The sequence below is a fragment of the Protopterus annectens genome, chromosome 9.part0 (genome assembly GCF_019279795.1).
Source record: "Protopterus annectens isolate FY-2018-M chromosome 9.part0, PAN1.0, whole genome shotgun sequence".
In the NCBI taxonomy this organism is placed as follows: Eukaryota; Metazoa; Chordata; order Ceratodontiformes; family Protopteridae; genus Protopterus; species Protopterus annectens.
In genome coordinates this window covers 665,389,743-665,413,822 of record NC_056743.1, presented here as the reverse complement: position 1 = coordinate 665,413,822, position 24,080 = coordinate 665,389,743, and the positions used below count along the sequence as shown (strand labels likewise).

The 24,080-nt window shown below is 38.7% G+C and overlaps 1 protein-coding gene across 3 annotated transcripts in view; it reads right to left on the bottom strand.

Moving 5' to 3' along the window:
- LOC122810897 overlaps positions 1 to 24,080 on the bottom strand; it is a 133,131-nt gene that overhangs the window by 40,616 nt on the left and 68,435 nt on the right. For 2 of the 3 annotated variants that reach the window (XM_044082441.1, XM_044082440.1), the window contains exon 3: positions 2,178 to 2,303. The exons of the other annotated variant lie outside the window; for it this stretch is intronic. In XM_044082441.1, coding sequence (XP_043938376.1) covers positions 2,178 to 2,303 — 126 coding nt within the window. The remainder of the gene's footprint in view (positions 1 to 2,177; positions 2,304 to 24,080) is intronic. 3 annotated transcript variants of the gene reach the window in all.

The window sequence follows — 24,080 nt, the reverse complement described above, 5'->3', positions numbered from 1 at the left end:
TGGGGTGGTTTGAGGGTAGACCATTCCACAATGCTATTTGAGTATTTTGTATTTTAGGATGTTGTATTGAAGATTAGGGTGCCTGCAATGCATGATTCAGACTAGGCTCACTCTTCACTCTTGCTGGGGGTATGCAAAATGAGTTGAAGGAGGACAAGGCCCACAAAACAATACAGAATGCTAAAGGTAAGTAGGGTATGACATATCAGGTCAGGGACCCAGAAGTCTCATCATTTGCCATCTTATAAAATAAAATCATTGTAATAAAACTTGCAGTGATGACTACAGGCGGCTAAGAGTAAACCGGGAATAGGTCCTGCAGTACAAAGAAGTTATGCTGTCTTTATGCAGGCCACTGCTAAGATAAAATTTGAATACCATATACTGATTTGGAGGCCAAGACTATAAAAATAAACAAATAGACTATAGCTGGTACACTGTAAGGTGACAGTATGATCTAAGACCCAGAAGTTGGGTTCCAGTCAAACTGTTTTTAGCTAATGTGCCAGATTTGTTCAAAATATATAAAGCAGGGATAAAACATGAATCACAAAGTGAGTGAAACAGGTTATGCAGAAGCACTTTGAATCATTCATTTCCAAAAAAAGAAAGTTTTGTCTAAAAGGGATTCTCAGAGATTAATTTGACAATATTTAAAAAGATGTATGGCTTTATTGATGTGGATAAGAACGTACAGAATCAAAAAAAACTTTTAATATCTTCTCTTAAAAATTGCATTTAAACCTGCGAGGGAAAACTTTTGTTGTTTATACAAAAAAGTGTTTCCATGTAAACGCTCTTTTTATGTAACAAACTTTTTGCCAGAGTTATTTCTGAATAAATTAGTTTAAAAAATACTTCCAAACACAGAAGTCTAAAGCCTCCATATCCAGCTTTCTGATAATAATATTAAGATGGCAGAAGACAGTATTTATGTCACTTTGGCTTCAAGCACTAATAATGTTTAATTAGTATGTGTAAGTAATTGCAAAGCAATTATATAACAGTCAACCTGTTAAATTACCAGTATGGCAAAAAAATAAAAATAAAAAAGTAACTAAATGGTCATTTGTTTTTTGCCAAAATGTTGCTTTAACAAGTTATCAATTACATACTAAATTTGCAGTTGCAATTATGTATACATGCGAATTAAGCATAATCAGTGATTGAACCCATAGTGATCTAAATACATTAATATTAATGTTGGAAAGCTGGTCGTGGTGGTTTCAGACTTTTGCACTCAGAAGTATTTTTAAAGTAATTTTTTTCAGCTAGAACTTAGACAAAATTATTTTCACACAAAATGAGAGTTCACATGCATAATTTTGCATGGGAACACTTTTTTTGTGTTAAAACTGAGGTCTGACTCACAAGGTTAAACTTGACATTTAACCAGACAGTTGGTAAAATAAAATAGTGAACTCTGCCACATTCAAGAGCGAAATAAATAAAATAAGTAATAGTCATATAATCACAAGATAGATTTACAAACCAAAATGGATAAGTATTGATCAAGGTTAATTCAGTGGTGTAGATTTGCAAGTTTGATGGATAAAGTATTGTTTGTTTTGGGGGAACCCCTCATTCCCTCATACAGGTAAGACTATGCCTCTAATCCTCTACTTAAATAAACAACTCTGAACTCAGGGATTACCACATGTCTTGGTAAGGGGACTTCCCCTGTAGCAACCTTGTATGATGAAATTGACCCTTGGCCAGCTGGATATAATCACCTAATTGGCCATCGCACAAATGACTTACATGTATGTCCAACAAAGAAAAATGCATATGTTTGTCTGGCATCATGATGACTAATACTGAGTTATATGACACAGATGTTCTGGCAACCTGTAGAAAGTCTTCACATTACTCAGACCATAACTAAAGTGCAGAACTGCATGCTAAATATATAATTATGTTATTAAATAAAAACCTTATACAGAAACTACAGCTACCTGTAATTCAGACTAAACAACATTAATAATGGCCAATTAGTTTTACTCTGAGCATAATACTTTTCTTTGTACAAGTAAATGAATGCTAAGGTAGGACAAAACAACTTGAGTTTTGCAATCAACTCCATCCACCCACCCAACACACACCACACACACACACACACACACACACACACACACACACACACACACACACAAACCCTCTTTGTTAAGTGATATTACCTCTCGGTGTAGTCCTATGATGAAGTAGCAAAATGATTGCTATAATTCCTAAAATAAGAAATAAGCATGCCAGCACAATAAGGATAATGTGCCACTTGTGGAAACGTGTTCCAGGTTTTGGAAGATCTATAAGGAAACATATTAAAGAAATAAGTCAAGTTGTTCTTCATATATAGACTCACACACAAAGAAACACACACACACACATACAAAATGATCTTAGGGTAAGGACTATTGGAGACAGAATACTATACTTGCGAAGACTGTATTTTTATTAAAACTTGCCAGCAAAAAACAGATAATTCAACAAATAAATATTTGTTTGTGCTTACATAAAATGGTATTTTATTGTAAAGCTACTACTCCCAAATTGTATGTTAAACTTGTTCTCAAGTTCCTCATTCTGGTTTGTAAAGCAAGACAGACAGATGGATTTAACAAATTATACATGAAAGATATCTGAGAAAATGTCCCATGACCACTTTCAACCACAAATTGGTGTACTTGCTTTTGCTCGTCTGCTTCATAGTGTGTGCAGTCGTATGTGCATGTGTGTGTGTGCGCGTGCGCTCGTGCATGCAAGAATGTATAAAAATTTCAGCCATGTTAGCTCACTAAAGCTCTGTACGCCTTGACAGGCATGGTGAAATTTAATTTTCAGTACTCCCGAAGAAAGTTTAGTAAGGGCAACTTGATAAGTACTGTTATTACAGAATGCAAGCCATCATGACCGATCCTGTACTTGAGCACTAAATTAAAACAGTTTATAAAGTTTAGACGTTTTGCATTGAATTTCCATTTTCACTTATATTTTGCCATCCTAAAGCTATTTAGAACTAAATTGTAAGCATAGTAAAAATCAGTGTAGGATATGCATTACAGAGATTAAAATTACTTTTCAGTGGAGTAAAGCTTCTTCATATAGTGACTTTCTGACTTATCAAATTCCTAAAACTAAAAGGGGTGGCCCAGTTTCCATAATTCTCGAAACACGAGAATTAGAATGGCAAATAAAACTGGACGCATTTAGCATTCCTGGTTTAAATGAAAATTGCAACATCTCTTGTATTCTGAAACTTAAAAGTTTCCAGAGATAAAAACTACTTGTCAGTAGACTAATAGCTAGCCTTATTATCTTTTAATACAAGAGATTTTACATTAGGAATATTGTCTTGTTCTTACAAGGTCTTTATTGTGACTTGGTAATTACTTGTTAACTCTTGTAAATTTACTGGCAAAGTTTACCCCTTCATGTTTTATCGTTAATTTTTATGTAGAGTTCTTTATATTAGAACCTTATAAGACATTTAACTTAGGGTTAAAATTTTTTGAAGTCCAAGTATTTAGTCTTCAAGTCGTTGAGTATATGGTTTGATGTACATAGTACATATATGTCTGTAGTACTTTATACTGCTATATTTTTTAATTTTTTAATTAAACATACATACTACTTAGTCAATTTCACAGGTTTATGGACTAGTATTTGTTCTTGTATTAAGTACTCACTAGCACCTTTAAGGGTTACCTGTAATGACTTGAGACGATGTACTAATATGCCCAAGTGTTGAAATCTTGCGGGTTAGTTGTTTTGATTAAACATTTTTGATTTGTTATATAATTTTTTGATTTGTTTAAATAACTCATGGTATCTTTGGTCTGGTAAAAATATTCATACGATTCTAATATTTTAATACTTAAATTTGTGTTTAATGTCAATTCATTTGTTAAACATATTACTTTTAAAAAATTTTGGAAGTGACGCCTTTTGGTGACATCACTTTTCTTTTAAAATCAGTTTGTATTTTGGCGCCTACTTGTATAACTCTGAGGAAGCTACTGTTCCACAGTAGCGAAAACGCTTGCTGTTTCTAATATAAACTTGCGTTAAGCAGATCTTTTTTTGTTTCGGACTCTCGTCTGCTTGGATTACCTGTTGGCCTTTTTTTTCGTTCTTTTAAATTGTAAGCATAGTAAAAATCAGTGTAGGATATGCATTACAGAGATTAAAATTACTTTTCAGTGGAGTAAAGCTTCTTCATATAGTGACTTTCTGGCTTATCAAATTCCTAAAACTTAACAGAACTTAACATGCTTCACACAAACCATACTATCACTAGCTAAATAACACAACCCCCCTCCCCCTCCAACCCACACCTTCAACTAGTAATCTCCCCACTGCCTTCTCTTTTTCTCCTGTACCTACCTCCAACATAAAAAAACTCTTACCTACACTTAAGCCCACCAAATTAGCAGCAGACAACCTCCCAAGTGAATACCTACAAATTGCAGCTTATGCTCTGGCCTACCCTGTATCCATCTTGATTAACCAATCTCTGTCAGAAAGTTACGTTCCCACACTGTGGAAAGTATCACGTATAATTCCCCTCCACAAAGGCGGACCCTCCACTGAACTAACCAATTACCGCCCCATAGCTATTCTCTCTCCACTCTCCAAAATACTAGAGAGATGCATACACTCTCAGGTCTCAGACTACCTCCTTACTAACAACCTCCTTTCCAGTACTCAGCATGGTTTCTAAACAAACCATAGCACCATCACTGCTTTACTCCCCTTCACTAACACTATCCTTCAGCATAAAAACAATGGCTATCTCTCCTCTGCTACTTTCCGAGACCTCTCTAAAGCATTTGACTTGGTCCCACACAAACAGCTCATCTCTGTCCTCAATAACCTATCCTTCTCACAATCAGTCACCAACTGGTTTCAGAGTTACCTGTCTGACCGCCAACAATCCATTGTATGGCAGAATGACATATCTCCCCAACTATCTGTCTCTACAGGGGTTCCCTAAGGATCCATCCTTGGACCCCTACTCTTCTCTGTTTTCACAAATAATCTAGCATCTGCCACCAAACATGGCACACTCATACAATATGCAGATGACTCAATCATCATCTGCTCAGCCCAGTCCCTACCCAAACTGCAAAAAGTCACACAGGAAGCCTTTTCCTCTGTTGAAACTTGGTTATCCGATGTCCAATTAATACTCAACCCAAACAAAACTAAACTACTCATCTTTCAACCCACCAAACATACTCAAAACAACTCTCACTTTAACATCACAGCAAAAGACAACACCATTATATACAAAACTGAAGACAGCAAATTGCTAGGAGTGGAAATAGACAATAAACTAAAATCTGACATTCACATATCCATGACCATAAAAAAAGTCCACAAAAAACTAGGAGCGTTATACAGAAATAAGCAACTTCTCACCACAGCAGCAAAGATTTCAATAGCAAATTCCCACCTTATCTCCACCCTACTTTATGCCTCTCCAATATATACCAACCTAAAGCAATGCGATCTAAACAAGCTAGAGACCTGCTACAACAAAATCGCCAAATTCGCCACAGGGGCATCCTACCGTAGTCACCACTGTCTCTCACTTGCTGGACTGGGCTGGCTTGAACTCCCTCACCTCCTTCAATGATATCAACTCTCACTTGCCCACAAACTAGTAAACCATCCACTAAATGCCCCATCCCTCCAGAATCTACTCCAACCCTATCTCACCACCAGACCACTAAGCTCCAGCAACAAAAATCAATTGCAGATCACTAAAGCCAATAACTCTGCTGGTGAAGCACTATTCTCTTGCACCATAGCCAAATTATGGAACTCCATCCCACCCACAATTACCTCTGTACCATCATGCACCCACTTCAAAACTTTACTAAAAGCACACCTAAAAACATACTGGCTATGCCCTTGCAACTCCCACTCTAATATCACCCACCCCATCCAACCACTACCTTTCTTTCCACTCCACTAACTACCTTGATTATAGCAAGCTCAGATGCTCATAAGCCTAGTATTTATTATACAGCAGGAACTTCTTATTGTAACATTTGTTAATGTCTGTTATGTACTTCACAGATAACGATTCTAGTTGTCTACTGATGTACTATGTTCTTCATCTGTAAATATGTTGTAAGTAATTGCTATGTTAAATTGTTAATCGCTATTTAATCCAATGTAACTACTGTCTGTTTATTTTAACTGTGAAGCTTTTCTCCCTGGGCCTATGCTGAAAATGGACCTACATCCAGTCGGACACTCCCGGTCAACAAATGTAAATAAATAAATCAATAAAATAAATAAAATAAATAAATAAACAGTAAATTGCTAAGGATACACCTCTTAAGTGATAGCTCTCTCCTTAGTGACAACTACTTGTTCTTCAATGGCAGTTGCCAAGTTTTTAATCAGTTTCATTTCTACCAAAGTGTACAAATAGTAAACATGCTATCTTCTCTGACAAACTAAACAACCTGTTAGCAGGATGCTTCCAGCTTTAGTCTTATGGTGAATATGACTTTTTTATGGACCAATTTGACTAGGGAAGATATTACATTTGGTAGGGAACAGAGGTGTTCTATACTGATGAGAACAAAGTCCAGGGATTTTTGCCTCCGCTAGTAGGTGTGTAGACTAGCTGGTCCAGTGGTTTGTATTTATGGATTTTATAAATCTCTGTCATACATGTTTTGAGATGTGTAAGTTTCCCAGTTGATGGAGCGGTAGTTAAAGTACCAACAAGAATGGTATTTGAGTGAATTCTTAGAGCTTTCAAATTAGTCAGGTAGGAGTTATGGGCCAAGGGGGACATAGAGGGGGGGCCCTATAGTTACCTATGATGGGGTTTTGTTAAGTTGGACATGTAGGAGCTCCAAATCATTATCCAGTCTAATGAGTCTGGACATAAAATTTTGTTTTATGAATACAGAGACCACAACACCTTTTGTGCCTTCATTTTGTACAGTGGGTCTGAACACACAGTAGGCATTGGAACTTTGCACTAATAGGGTTGTTTCAATGCTCCCGAACTAGGTCTCCATGACGATACATGTAGTGATGCATTCTGGTATCAAGAGTGCCTGTAGAAAGTGAATTTTTTGTAAAGACTACTAGCATTAAGCAGTCATGCCTGCATGTTATTTGAATTTTGTTTTGTTATGCTGGAAGCTTTGAAGACTGAATTTGCCTAAAAAAGGCATTATGGGGGTAGATAAGGTTTTCTCCAATATACAAAAGCCTTGGGAGACAGGTGCAGGCCATCCCTGGCTAGGTAGTTTTGTCTGTCTACCATGCTATTGCAGGCAGATATGTATTGTATCCCTTTTGAATGACATCAGAAGCTAAAGTATTTGTTGAAGTCAATCATCTTTTATTTATATTGTAGCATCATTCTAGGCAAAGGTAAAATGCTACAAGTGTCTAGGTTTATACCTGCCTCGGACACATATTCTGAGGTCTCCATAATCTCTCTTCATATAATCCTGGGAGGTATGTCTCATGTCATTTATTCATATATGTGTTATGACTGCGCCATATATGTACCTGTGGTGCAAAAATTTGAATGTGTGCATTATGCGGCAAATCCTGGCCAGCCAGTAGGCAACTGACTGTGACCCTCTCCTCTCTCCACCTCATGAGCAGTGCATCAGTGTGTATCACAATGAAGTTTTGTATGACTAGGATGTTACAAGAAAAATCTAGCCAAGCTAGAGTTTCCACTGTGTGATTCCTTAAACCTCTTGTATTAGAGGCACATAGGATATATGCAAATGACTCCTTAAGGATATCAGGTGTTTCACCTGCATGGCAGTTCTGAATGCCCATTACTTTTTTTTCTCTTTAAGCCTGTTATGGACAAGTTCAGGCCAATAAAGCCAAATCCCTGACAGAGAGACAGACAGAGTAAGAGAGAATGAAAGAGAGAGAGAGAGCGAGAGAGAGATGGAACTAGGAATATTTGTAGAAATAGATAACGTGGAGAGAGCGTGAGAGCAAGAGAGAGAGATTTGTGTTTGATTCATTTCTAAACCACATTTCTGTGACTCATGCTATACTGAAGTTACATTTTTTTCTTAGTATGAATACATGCAAGTAATTGCAGCAGACATGTTAACTATATGTCCATACATATGGTGTTAGAGAATACTGTGTAATTCAGCTTTTACTTTAGAATCATAATGAAGTATAAATAATAAGCCTCTATATTGGATATTCTACATTCTGAGTTTGCCCAGATTGCTGGCCTAACCAAATCTTTGTCTGAATTCTTTAATTATTTCTGCTTTAAATTATTCTTTTAGCCATGTTGTCTTACAGATACGACCATGTTTTGTTTTAAATGGTCTCTAATTATCTAACAAATGTGGTTTGTTTGATGTTTTCCGGATTTTTTTTTACCTCCTCCCTCTTGCACAGGCTTTTGAAGCTGCTATGTTCCAGTGCTTGGGAACTTCTGCTGTGTGTAGCACTCTGTTGCAAATCTTCAGTCAATCTGCCAACACACAGGCCAAAGTTGAGGGGACCCTATCAGACAGCGTACCTAGTCCCTGCTCTTTATTTCCCCTACAGAAGCCATTTCTCTTGAAGCATACTCCTTCTTTATCTGTCCAGCTGTCTTTCCATTCTGCCTACCTCCCACAGAGCATGGTAAGCTCCCCTTTATAGACTTTGTAAAGACTGAAGTACGCATTCAGTACCTCTGCTTTCCACTCTCTCTCCTCTGATTTCCTTACAACTTTGCTCAGTCTGGCCATATATATCTCTCCTTTCTTTCTTCTTGCAGAATACCTAATACCGTCTTTGTTCCCCTCTGTTGAACTTTCTGATAGCTCCCTTCCTGCTTGTGTTTTTACTCTTATCCCCTTATTTTTGCCCTTCTGTTTGTATCTTTGTATGGCGCTTCCTTTACCTTCTCACCTTCTCCCTTTCACATCTATTGTGCATTATCTTTTGCGCTAGTTGTTAATGCCACCTCTCTGTATTTCCATACCAGCTTTCTCCTTTTTTATCTCTTTCTCAAACTTTTGTCAACGACCTTCAGTACTGCATTCCTACTCTATTACCATAGCTTATATAGCTTGTTCAGCACCTCTCCTTCCCTTGTTAGTCATAATCCTTTCCCTGAAAGTCCCACATTGACATTTTTATCTTTGTGTTATCACCTTCCTGGAGACCCAGAGAGTAGCTTGCTCATCTAATTTGAGGAGTAAAAAAATAGGTCTCTATCCTAGTTAAAGACCAAAATAGAGGTTTTCTGCTTGCAATTGTAACAAACCACTTACTACAAGTACAAATGTACATTGTCCTCCAACTGTCTCTGTACTCTGGAGCTTGTAATCTCCCATTCTACTCCTGGTAAATTCAGATCTGCCAGCACCATTAATCCTCCCCAGTTTTCATCAACCTTTCTTGATGTGTCTGGAGGCTGATATACTGTATCAGGATTTATTTATATCTCCCTTTATGTTAACCCCTGGAGCATATAGTCTGTGTTCTGAGCTTGTCAGTTTAATTTTCCCATTCTTTTTCTCTTTAACGTTACAATCAATGCCCTTCTTCATGTAGCTAATTAATACAACTCAATTTCTTCCCACCATGAGTCCTAAAAAAAGGCAAAAAAACCCACAAAACAAAAAATAAACCTGAGTGCCTCCATATCTCACTCCTCTTATCATAGTCCTGCGGTTCAGTGATACCATCAATGCCCACCTTCCTTTCCTGCATCATTGCCTGCAGTTACATTTCTTCTTAACAAGACTCCTTGTAATGCATAGTAATACAGCCCAGCCGTGCACAAAGTCACTCCTTTTTCATCTTCTATGTTATGTGTTTCTTTTTAACTTCTTTCTACTGTCTTAGTATCTTCCCCTGTTTTTTTGCATTTGTGACATGGCCTCCCATTTCATCTTAGGTGAAAGGGACTGTGATGGAGATATATCTTTCCTACAACAGTCCTGTTCCTTAAGGGCTAGGACAGAGCCTGTCCCTGACATAGAGGTCCTCTCTCTATTTCCCCACCTTCTTACCAGTCACAAGCCCTTCTATTTGTCCTCTGTCGAAGCCCGTTATTATACTCACAAATGTTCTCAGTCTTCTGTGTGCTGGCTGTTTTCACAGGTAACACTTTTACAAATGCTCCTTCCAAGCCCTTACAGTGGCATCCACATCCATTGTCTTCTATGAGAAGTCACTGGTAGTATCATGCACCGCAATATGTGTTTACCTCTCCCCTTTGTGACTGTCTTTGTTATCGGTACAAACATCTTGCTACGTCTCAGTGCCAAGACCAGTATCACTAGAATTAGGATTCCCATCTCCCTTTTGAGACTCCAGTCTCTGGTCAGTGAAACCCTTTCCTGTTGGCTCTTACCTCCTACACTTTGTGAGCCATGCACCTGCTTTTCCTATCTTCAGTATATGCACACTGACTTAAAAAAGTCTTTCTCTAGAATTGATTATATACTTCTATCAAATAATGCTTCAGAAAGAATTAAAAAAATAATTTGGGTGGAATAAGTAAAATGCGGCCGATAATTTGTTCTGACAATTCAGCAGGAATGTTAACCATTACTGGACCTACAAAATAATTTCTTCATTTATTCCTTTAATTAACAGCACTTCAAGGTCAAACACATTTTTATATAATTAAGTAGTCATTGAATATTAGTAAAGGCAAGACTTAGAACAGTTACCCTTTTCACTTTAGTGGGTAGTGAAAATGACATTCAATAGATGTTAAGTATGAAATACATAAAGCAGAGAGAAGAAAGCCTGCTTTATACCTGTAGTTACTTTAAACATTGACGTTAGCTGGAAAATTATATTAGATTTAATTTTTACATCTGTATCAGGATATATTTATTAACTTGAATTCTTACATCTATATTAGCATTTATGTTTCAAGTAAATATTATGCCTTTTGAACAACAGTCACCAAGGCAGTCCATACAGCCTACCTTGACCTTGCAAATGTAAACCCATATGTCACAAGATGGGTTGCAAACTGGACAGAACCCACAGGGTTAGAGTTGCTGGCGCTATGTCAGACTCCAAGTCCTTGGCCCCTATTGTTCGCATCTCAGAAGTACAGGCCAACATGGGAGGTCTTTGGCTGACAAAGTTGCAGGCGACTGCAAAAACTGGGCCATGGAAGGAAAGTGCATCGGACACGGATATCCTTCAGAAGGGACTCACGGAAACAGATAGCTGGTGCCAGAGCCATGGCCTGAAGTTAAACGCCAAAAATGTATAGTCAAACAAGGTAACCCCAAGCTACCATATAGGTGGCAATCCACTAAGCACAGAAGAGGTTATCAGGGACCTGGGGACCCAGGTTGACAGTGGCCTTTCTTTTGACACTCACGTTGCTAAAGTGGTTAGAAAGACCTTCTACATTGCCCACCTGATCATGAAGAGATTCACATCCAGATCTAGTGAGGTCATTGTTCCCTGTACTCTTCACTTATCAGACCAATGAGCGAGTACAATGCCCCATTCGGGATGCATCTCTTCCGACATCTGCAGCAATTGGAGAGACCCCAAAAGTTTCTCACCAAAAGGATAAAGGGACTCCAAAATCTGTCATATGCTGCCAGATTGAAGAAACTCCAGCTCTATTCAGTCGCATACCATCTGCTCAGAGGTGACATGTGCCTGACATACAAGGCCATGTCCAACCCGAATTAATGGACATGCTCCACCTCAAAAATCCAAATCCACCAAAACCACTAGAGCAAGCGACTTAAACCTTACGGATATAAATAGGGCGTGCTGGATTATCACTCAGAGACTCCTATGCTGTGGAATAGAGTCCCGGTCCATGTGAGGGAGCACCTCGCTGGCTCTGTTCAAGAGAAATCTTGACCTGTGGATTCATCTCTGTGTCACTGCTGGACAGAGGCACAACAAACTAATGGGTACAGTATTTTTCATATAAGGGGTGGCGTAAGCAAAAACTAGGCTTATAAATGCCTTGGGGCAGATAGCCTAGTATAAACCTATGAACCTATGAACCTATGTAAACCCCCAAGAATGATATATTGTGATAATGTTTGAATTAGCACTGGATTTTACAATACTGGAAATAGTCAGTTTTGAACTTTAAAATAATAGAGAACATAGTGAGCTTCCGTCTTTGGCATCCTGAACAGATTAATATAACCAGACATAGCTTATTTACTTCTTAAGTCTTGTATATCCAAACTGAAACAGAGTCTTCTTCTTCTTCTTTCGGCTTTTCCCGGTTAGGGGTCGCACAGCGGATCACCTGTCTACTCATGACTGGCAGTGGAGTTTTACGGTGTCGAGTTGCCAGCCCGGTGCCCATGCTTCCACATGCACACACACACACACACACACACACACACACACACACACACACACACACACACACACACACACACACTCATGCCTAGGGCTAATTTAGAGTGTCCAGTCCACCTACAGCATGTCTTTGGGATGTGGGAGGAAAATGGAGCACCCAGAGGAAACTCACCTGACCACAGGGAGGACATGCAGACTCCACACAGAAGGCAGCCCAGCTGAGGATTGAACCAGAGAACATGTTGCTGTGAGGTGACAATGCTAACCGCTGCACCACAGCGGCCGCCCCCAAACTGAAATAGAGTGATCGTCTGATATAAGGATAGAAGTAACTATTATTAAGATTTGTTAATATACTGTAGCCAGTACTGAGTTTAAAACAGATCTAGACAAACAGAGACACGCAAAACATGAATTTAAGACATCAGAATGTATTCACAGGAAATTAATGTTTTACATTTTTATCTTTTATCATATCCTGATTACATTGCTTCTATATGTCAAAACTGATAAATCTGATGCCACACCGTCCAACGCGCAGATTTTAGTGCTGCACATAAATTATTCCTGAGAGATTCACTCACTGCTGATGAACCAGACCATATTGCCATACTATATTTTGCTAATATTTTTTACTCTGAATATACTAAACTAATGCAATTAAATGTGCTTTTTATGATAGCAACTCAACCTTCTTTAAACCTTAATATCTCAGAGGAAGGCTGTTTTTTGGAATCCTGGACCGACTAAGGGCACAATATTGCAAGGTTTTGACTAGGATTTTTGGAATTGCATTCCGACTTGTATACTATCTTCCAGAAGACAGGCTATACCCCAAGCCTAGTACCCCCTGCTGCAAAGACTACATGTTTTAGGGGACTATATCTTTTTAGTACTTCTAATTGTGGTAAATAGCTCACCTTACAATTAAAATTAAAGGGAGTCCTGAATGGGCAAGCATGATTATGACTGCTCAGTCAGACTCCAAAATGAATGAAAGAATGAATTAAATAAAGCTTAAAGAACACATGTTGCAGTGTAGTTGGTACATGCATGTCTATATCCGTGTTTGCTCGTGACAAGAAATGTTTCTGGGCTCATTTTATTAACCCAGCTAACAAGCAATCAAATAAAAATGCAAAGTATTAGCAGTAAAAGTTTACGTAAACCTGAAGAAAAATAAACACGATATTCATGAAGCACTGATTATCAGCATCTTAGAAGTTAATAATAAGGAAAATATTCCGTAAAACAATAATTTGTCCAGGCCTTGATAGTAAGATATGAGGACTCTAGGAGCAGAAGCCTGCAAGCACCATCAAAAAAGTTCTACAAAGTATGAATCATTCAGAAAATTAGAAGCTTGGTACTCAGTAGCAGACAGTGTAAGATAGTGACCTGTCTGCAGTGATACAAATTCTTAAAGGATGACATGAAGGTTCTGCAAAGTTAATTTCATAACATAATGATCTTCTTTTCCTTAAGTTTAACTCCTTGAGTGCCACAAATGAATTAAGTATGAATTAAATACCTTCCTTTCTCTCTCCCCTGCCTATGCTTGATTCTCATGTTATTCTGTAGGCCAATATGACATATCACTAAACGCTGCTCTGACACTCTCTGAAACCTCATATTATTTCCATTCTGTGTTTGCTACAGCACCTTATACATACTTTTTCACACTGTAGCAAGTCCAACCACTGTAACCTGTTATTCATTGTGGGTAGCGCTGGTGTGAATAATATAAAACTTGTCATCTGCAGCTCTGGCTGTGAATTGGTTGGTGATCAGAACTTGTAACTAAGGTATGTAAATGCTATATAATGGACAAGGAAGTTGGCTACTGTTTCTTTTTTTCTTTTTCTTTTTTGCATTTACAGATATGACCTTAAGATGTTTCAAAATATTTTGATTTGCCAGTAGTAACAAAATCTAATGTATCCATCTGCTGATTAATTTATAAAAGACTACATTCTGCGTTGCATAGCTAAGGGTTTTTCTAGTTTATTAGGCAAGACAAAATGTGTTTTAATTCCAGAAATGTTATTTATATTTCTCCTTAAGTTGTTCGGTGTGAATTCTTGTCAACAAAACTGATTTCCATGATGAAGTGTGTTGTTAATTGTAAGAATTTAATGTGGAAAGTACATTTAAGGATTCAACAAGTTCATGTAACTGTTGTGTTAAAGGTTTTTTGCTTATATATTTCAAATACAAAATTAGATGCTAATCTTTTTGTGAGTTTTCATTTCATATAGAATGACACACTCTTATTAGTATTGGACAGTACAGACAGATTATATAACTCACATAACTATCTCCTTGTCCTTATAAAAAAATCCTCTGTCCCTCTGAACATAATAACTTAAATTAAGAGATGTAGTAGTTGAGGTCTGTGATCACACAATTAATAAAAATATGTAATTAAACTTTTGGAGCTGTAAATATTTATAAAGGAAATAAAAAAAATATATGGGAGGAACATTTATGTCTTTGAAGGATATACAGAAAGTCTTTCTGAGAAATATGCATATATCTCCTAAAATCTATTATTACCTCTTTATCCAAACATTTTGTATCAGATCTCATTTTGCAAAGGAAAGAAGAAAAAATTAGGTACTGGCCACCATGCTGAACAGCTTCAAGACTTGTATTTAAAACACAGTTAAAAACACAGGAATAAGCGCTTTTGGGACCAAGCCCTTCTTCAGATACAAAATTCAAATGAAACTGCAGTTTTTATATAGCTCTTCATTTAACATTCAGTACCACACCCTCCTTTTCTTTAGTGCAGGCCTTAAAGGTATAACCCTATTTAAACCTGGGGTTTTGTATGCTGCCAGCTCAATGATCCATTTAGTTTCATTCAACTCTTGTCTCATCAATCAAATCACCTCCCCTTTTGTTTTTATTTACACATTGTATAACCATAAACTTAAACTTATGGAAAAGTACATTATGTTCATGTTTTAATCTTACAGAGGACAAATGGTTCAAAATTCTGTTTTAAAGCATGCAATTAGTTTTTACTACATAAAATGAGTTGCAGTCCTGACAGACAGCCAGGTAAACAACATTCTTTGTACTACAATCTGCATACAGATCAAACAATATTGTTTTCCTGATACAGGATGTACATAGGATTCTGCCTCCACAATGTACTCACATGCTTTGCAATTTCTGCACTTTCATGTACCTGCACGTTGTGTAAAATTATTCCTACTTTTTTCTATCTTCCCTTCATGACATAATAAATCCTTCAGATTTCTATTTCTTCTAAAGCTGAAAATAGTTTTTTCTCCCACTACCTGGACTATTTTTCATCTGTCAGCAAAACATTCAAATTCTCTTTTATTATATCACATATTCCTCCTATGTTGTTACTGTATGTTAACATTAGCCTCACATTATCTATCTGTGAGGCTGTAGACTGAGCAGGTGTTCCATCCTGTTGTTTATGGGAGAACCAAGGCCTAGACCTATTACTTCTGTATTGTTTACTCTTAGTAATAGCATCTTTAACTGTATTTTCATTGTATCCCCTTCGACAGAGGTTACTCTCTAACTTGTCTATTTCTTGTTCAAAATGTGTATCCTGTGTACATATACGTGAAATTCTATCAACCTGCCTCTTATTATACCATTGAACGTATACCTTGGATGCATGCTGTCATAAGATAGCATGCTATTCTTCCAACAGTTTTTTCTAAATAAGGTCATGTCCAAAACTCCATTCTCATCACTCAGCAATTTGACCCACTTGTCACTGGTCTGAAGTCAGATTTGGAGTCTGCTACTTTCACAGTGTGGGTTCTGTCAGTGAGCCAGTTGGCAACCCATCTTGAGACATAGGGGTTTATACCTAGTTTAGTGAGTTTATCTATAATTCCAGAGTGGGGGATGGTGTCAAAAGCCTTGGCGAGATCTAGACAGGCTGTGTGAACCACCTTACCCTCATCTATGGCTTTGGTGACTACTTCAAAGAAGTCAATCAGGTTTAGGAGAGATGATCTGCCTTTTACAAACCCGAACTAGGTGGGGCCCAGAGTTTGGATATTACCAATGTCTTTGTTTATAAATTCCATGATAATACATTCCATGGCCTTGCAGACCAGGCTCGTTAATCTAATGGGGCGTAGTTTCTGGGGTCCATGGTGGCTCCCCCGTTTGTGGAATGGGATAACCATTGCTCTGCACCATTCAGTGGGCACAATGCCCGAGGTGAGGCTATGACTGAACATGGTGGTTAGGTGGGGTGCCAGTTCATTCTGTAGTTCATGAAGAACACAGCCTGGGATGTTGTCAGGTCCCATGGATGCTGTGTTCTTGGCTTTGGAGTGTGGTTTTTACCGGTGCAGCCATGATTACAGGAACTTTGCATTCTTCCGGTATAGAGCTGGGACCTTTAGGGGGTGGTGGGAGGGGGGGTAAAGTTAGCACTGAACCTATCTGCCAAGATGTTGGCAATATCAGTTGGTTCTGTATATTTAGTGCCATTGTGCAGAGCAGATCTGAGTATTAGAAAATTAACTTGTCCTGCCATGGATGTTGTCCTCCAAATATAACTTCGTTCTCCCAGTAAGCCAACACTAAAATTTCATAAGTGTTAGCACAGGGGGTGCCCATAGATAGTCATTGATAGTGTGTTTTTTGGTGATGGGAGAGTAGGAGCTTCAAGATAAGTTAGTGTAGAACATTATTTATGTTTTGCCACGGCCTACTTTTCTGTGTTTGGATATCTTTAGAAGTTTTTGCTTGTATGGCAAAAGTGACTAACTGTGTTTGGTGTTTCCTCTTTTCTCAGCTGCTGTACAACCATGGAGTTAGGATGTATAAGTAAGGAGGGTGCAGGGGTCCTTGTCCCCTTGCAAAACAGTTTTAATGTAGTGTTTACTGTATTTTGTACTATCTATGAAATGTAATTCAATGAAATGTGTTTCTGACAAAATGTGTTTTCAATGATTTTTTTAAATTATTTGTGAGTAGACAAAGGTGAATTTAACTAAATGAAATAGATCCTATATAGATAGATAGATAGATAGATAGATAGATAGATAGATAGATAGACAGTGTCAAGCACTATGATTACCATTAGCTTCAAGGATAGGCTTAATGTATGTGTTATGGTTAGGGGTTAGGGTTAGTATACATAAGTATACCTGAAATAAATCCAGTTAAATTCATTTAAAATGAATGACTTCAGTCAAATCAGGACACTGACTGGTACACAGCAATGTTTGCCAATATAAGTCTTGACAGTCCAACATATTTTCTAAATCCCCTCTACTGCTTTCAAGGAGTAAGTTTTTTAGAATACATTATCTCCATTTCTATATAAAAAGAAAGCATCAGCACACCTTGCCAAGGCATCTTTACCCTCATTCATATGTCAAAAATATGAGTGACAAGCTTGTGATCATTTTTACCAATATAATAAGTGGAACACCCAAACCTATACTATTCCATGCAATGTATTTCAACAAAATGTGTTTCTGATGAAATGTGTTTTCAAGCATTTTTTTTCAATGAAGTGTCATTCAACAAAAATATACTTCAATAAAATGAACCATACCTTACACACACACACACACACACACAGACACACACACACACACACACACACACACACACACACACACACACACACACACACACACACACACACACACAAACATGTGCTCACACACAGACATACACACACACACACAAACGTGCTCACACACAGACATACAAACACACACACACACACACACACACACACACACACACACACACACACACACACACACACACACACACACACACATACACATAAATACATGTGGTTTTAGTAGACTCTGTTAAATGCGCACTGTTTTGACAGAGTTTATTGTTGATTGTTTTAACTAAATGCACTCATTGTCAAGCACAGGACTCTTTGGATGTAGGAATATTAAGTCTTTCATTTCTCTATAGAATGTGCTTACATTCATGTTAGATGCGAGATTTTTGGATCCATAACTTTTGGATGTACTGAGAGTTTTGGAATTAGGAGCTGCAGTGTGTGCCTGTATATGCGAGCATTTGTGGTTTAAGGTTAAACTAAGTGTAATTTTTGATTAAATGCACTTTATGTGAAAGAAAGGGCATGAAAGAGAGAGAGAGAGAGAGAGAACATCTGTTAAGTTCAAGGGTACGTGCAAGAATGTACACCACATTTTTTGAGAGCTTTATGGATGATTTCTTAGGCATGCAGCACATTACTTACGTGGGATAAAAATATTATCTATATGCAGTAAAATTGCAAGGTTTACATGAAAAGTTTTATGGCACATCTGACTATATTTGTTTTGATGTTCAGTTTAACTGTAAGCTTTTGTGGGACATCTTGACTATTTACATGATGTCCATTTAAAAACCATGGCACAAATAATGAAGATAAATTCATCATTCTTTAAACAGGGGTCATTGTTTTTATACTTTCTCAATCATATATTCTGAAAAAGTCAACAAAATTATTGAATGTCTCAAAATGCTTCTAATTTTTATTTTAAAAAAGAAAAATATCACAACCATTTCTGAGCTGATACATCAAATATAAAACAATTTACAAGCCATAAAAAAAGATTTCATGATGCCAATTTTACATTTTTGCGAGGCTTATATTTTTTAAATTATATTGAAACCCTGGAAATTAGTACCTATATAGGTTCATAGGTTGGTACTAGGCTATCAGCCCTAGGGCCTATACAAGCCTAGCCATAACAATTCCCTGGCTATTTCTTCCCACACTATTTACTTCCCTGGACTCCTGTCTAGCAGGGCAACTGACATGATCCCTGGGGTGAATTTCCTTTCTCCCATCCAATTGTCAAGGTTCCTTTTGAAGACGGCCAAAGAGGCATTCTGCTTGACATGTATGGGCAAGCTATTCCAGAGTCTGGGGAGTCTCTGGGTCAAGAACCTATCCCTCCAGCATGTTTTGTTTATTGTGATGACAAGGTTTAGATCCCTGGAGCATGTGGCTTTGAGGGATTGGGATTTCTTTAAGTGTAGCATCTCCAACAGCTCTGGGTTTGACATGGCCTTGTATGTTAAGCAGAGATCGCCTCTGAGTAGACGATATGCGACAGAGTATAGCTGGAGTTTTTTAAGGTGGTCTGCTTTAGGCCTGTGATTCTTTTAGTGAGGTATTTCTGCGGCCTTTCCAGTTGTTGCAGATGTCTTGAGAGGTACATACCAAACGGGGCATTGTATTCTGTAATGGTTCTAATGAGTTATGAGTACAGTGGGACAATGACCTCCTTTTTTCTGGATGAAAAGCCCTTAGTGATGAGGTGTGCCACATAGAAGGATTTCCTGACTGTTGTGGCAATGTGGTTATCGAAGGTGAGACCACTGTCCACCTGTGTCCTTAAGTCTCTTATCACACTTTCGGTGTTTAGTGTACTGCCACCTATATGGTAATTCACGGGTACATGTTTTTTCCCAAAGGGGATAACTATACATCTCTTGGCATTGAGCTTGAGCCCATGGCTCTGGCACCAAGCATCTGTTTCTGTAAGGCCCTTTTGTAGAGTATCCACATCATTTGGGGATTCAATAATGGCTCCCAGTTTGCAGTCATCTGCGAACTTTGTTAACCAGAGTCCCTTAGTGTTGGCCTTTACTTCAGAGAAGTAGATGCCAAACAAGAGCGGTCCCAAGACTGAACCCTGAGGTACTCCACTTGTCTGGAGCTGGATTTGGATTCGGCTACTTTTACAGTGTGGGTTCTATCAGTAAGCCAGTTAGCAACCCATTGGGTGACATAGGGATTAATGCCCAGCTTAGTAAGTTTATCTATGATTCCAGAGTGGGGGATGGTGTCAAAGGCCTTGGCAAGGTCTAGATAGGCTGTGTGGACTTCCTTACCCTTGTCTATGGCTCTGGAGACTGATTGAAGTCAATCAGGTTCAGGAGACAAGATCGGCCCTTCACGAACCCAAACTGGGTGGGGGTCCAGTATTTGAAGGTTGCCAATGTTTTTGTTTATAAGTTCCATAATAATACGCTCCATGGCCTTGCAGATAAGGCTTGTCTGACTGATGGGACAGTAGTCTCCGGGATCCAAGGTGGATCCCCCCTTGTGGAGTGGGATAACTGTAGCTCTACGCCACTCAGTGGGCACAAAACCTGAGGTGAGGCTATGATTAAACATGACACTTAGGTGAAGTGCCAGTTCATATTGTAGTTCATGTAGTACACAGCCTAGGATGTCATCTGGTCCCATGGATGCTGTATTCTTAGCTTTGTTGAGTGTGTTTTTTACCTGTGTGGCTGTTATTACCGGAATTTGTTAATCTTCCGGTATTGAGATGGGCCAATTAGGGGGTGAAGTTGGCACTGAATCGATCTGCCAGGATATTGGCAATATCCTTGGGATCAGTATATTTAATACCATTCTGTTTTAGCTCAGAGCAGATATGAGCATTGCCATTTAGATTCTTGACATAGTTATAGAATGCCTTGTGGTTGTCTTTGGAATCTTTGGCAATTTTATTTTCGTAACTAGCTTTGGGGGATTTTATGAGGGATCTCGGTTTCTTACTGAGGCTGGTAAGGGAGTTTTTTGCATTCTGGGAATTTCCTATTTCTGCAACAGTTTCTTCCTTTTATTGTAAAGTTTGTTTATGGCAGGGGGCCACCAAATTGGCTTCCTTTTTTTGGATGAGAGCATCTTGGTTCTAGTTGGGATGGCACGATTCATGCATGAGTGGATGTGCTCGTACAATGCCTTAGTGTAGGATTCAGCAGTTGAACTTTCATTTCCCATCTGCATGGGTGTCATGAAGTTTGTCACTTCTGACTTGAGTAGCATGAAGTTGGCTTTGGAGAAGTTTTTTATGAAGGTTTCCTTACTGGGGGGTGGGGGTGGGATGTGGATGTTAAGGGTGATTAGCTTATGGTCAGACCTGACTAAAGAGGGGGTGACCATAGGTGTGGAGCATCAATTTCCCACATTAGCAATGACCAGGTCTAGGATATTGGAGCCCCTGGTGGGACTATGGATTAGTTGATCCAGGGTGTTGGAATTTATGAATTCCAAGAACCGTTGGGCAAAGGTGTTGGTACATGAGTAATTTTCCCAGTTAATGGCAGGGTAGTTAAAATCACCCAGTATTAGGGTGTTTGGTTCTATCTTAATATTTTCCAGTATGTTTAGAAAGGTGTAGTGAGAATCTTAGGGTATGGTGGGAGATCTGTAGCAAGCTACAATTTGGATTGCAGTCTTACCTAGTGTTAGTTGCACCTGGGGTATTTCAGATGCATTGTGTTGGGCAACTAGCCTGGTGGTGTGAATATCCTTGGTGAATATTGACACTCCTCCACCTTTAGTGTTTCGGTCCTGGTTTGGTGGCCGAAAAGTGTGGTAAGAGTTGTAGCCTGGTATTGCAGGGGTGCTCTCTGCAGCCTTAAACCAGGTCTCAGTTACTGCACAGATATTGATGTTTTCCATTTTTAGGAGTGCCTCGAGAGAGTGCATTTTGAGGTTTAGACTTCTAGCATTGAGTAGCATTACCTTCAGATTTTGCATGCTTGTATCTGTTACGGTGGTGGTTTTGTCCTTTGAACTTTGCCTAAAAAAGGCACTATAGGGGTGGCAAGAGCCTTAGCCAGTAACCTGAATCCCAGGGGCGCAGACCATCTCTGGCAAAGCATCATGGTTTGTCAGTCATGTCGTCCCAGGCAGACAGATACTGGATCCCCTTTGAATGACACCAGAAGCTTAGCCAATTGTTGAGATCAATCATTTTGTCCTTATATTATGGTGTCATTCTGGGCGAAGGCAGAATGCTACTCAGGGCTAGGGTCATACCTGCCTGGGCCACATGATCCGAGAGCTCTTCCATGTCTCTTTAAATGAAGTCCAGGGAGGTACGTCTCAAGTCATTCACTCCAACATGGACAATGACAGAGTCATATTTGTACTTGTTGTGGAGTGACTTGAGTGCGTGCGTTATGTGGCGAATCCTGGCACCTGACAGACAGCTGACTGTAATTTTCTCCTTGTTCAACCTGGTGAGAGGGACATCAGTGTGTCAGACTATAGAGTCACCTATGACTAAAGTGTTAGGTACATTGTCTTGCCTTAGGGGCTATTGCTGGGTGGCACACTGGTGTTGTGAACTATATGACACTTTGGTTGTGATTGGTGTTTGTTTGCGTTTCAGCTTCAGAGGTCCTTGTTGCTTAGGCAGGTTATAGTTAAGGGCCTCTGCATATGTGGATTTAGTGTTGCTATATGTGGGTGTTGGTGGTGTGGGTTTAGAAGGGCTATGTGTTTCTTGAGGTGTAGTGTGGGGGTTAACCTTCTCCTCTTGACTGTTGAGCACAATCTTGGGTGGAGAGAGCTTTGCTTCCATTTTGGCTATGTAAGTGCATCTCTCACAGGTTGTAGTGTTAGGTGGTAGGAGGAGAGGGTTGTCTGTGTACATGAGGCAATTGCTGCATTGCCCCAGTATGCCCAGATTCACCAGGTGGACAGGAGAAATCACCGGAAGCTGACCCTTGCACATGCCTGGTTTGGTGCTTTTTTTTTGTAAAGTACAGGAGCTATTTTCTCTTACCTTAGCAAGGTACTTTGCAATTATAGGCTGTTTAGTCCCTACGATTAATTTCTCCTTATTAACAAGGAGAGTTGAGTGCTTGTATCAGTTTAAGGCTTCTTAGTGCTTTCCAGCAGGTATTATAGAAAGTGCTAGTCACAGGGATGCTTAAAGGTAAGATGAAAAAAAATGCACACTGCAATGTGCACTAGAGAAGGTAGATGTGAAAGTAGGTAACTTAAGTTTTACCTGTTTAAAAAGTTAAGGTTTAGTGGAAAGTTACTATTTTTAAAACAGCAAGATGGATTGAAAGGGGTGGTCACTTTTGTATTCTGGTACTATGGAATACAGTAGGATGGCCAATAAATTTAAATAGTTGAAGGGGAGGGATTTCAAAAATGATGATTTTGTGATTACTCACACAAGCCAGTGAAAGTAGAGAGGAAATGAGATATATGGTCAGATTAACATAAGAGGCAGGCAACTAGAAAGACAGTGGTATTTAACAAGACAACTGTAACTGGGTGGGAGGGCGAGACAAAAGTCTGCCTGACTCAGAAGAGAGAGAGCTATGGTCTCTTTTGAAGTTTTAATATGCTGTTAAAGCAGAATGCAAGTAAAACACAAGGTAAAGAAAACAAACCACAGTATTCAAAATATAGAAAGGCAATAAAGTAATACAAAATACAAAAAATAAAAGCAAACTAACCTTTTCTTCACAGCAAAGTGTAGCAGAGTCTGGATGAGCTTTCTGGTAAAGACTCCTATGTACAGATTCCTGGAGTGAAGCAGCCAACCTTTCAGAATATTTTGTAAATTATGTCTTCTCCCTGATGTACCCTAAAAGGAATTCTAAGGGTAGGACTAAAACTGTTGAGATTACCCACATATGCAGGTGAAAGAAAACCCAGATGTTACTGAATATGGTAATGAGCCATGAAATATCAGTTCTACACTAAAGAACTGAAATTTAAAATTGTTTGGTGGTGTTGGTTCTATTCTCATTAGACTTTGAGACTAAACACATGGGAAAGATGGTGATGTATGGCATGAACCATGAAAAGGCAATACTTATTACTGCAGTGGCTAATTATCTTTTATGGGTGCCTCCCCACTGATTTACACTGCAAAGTAAAGCTCCTTTGTCCTTTTGTATCTCTAATGTCATAGTGTATAGCACCACTTAAA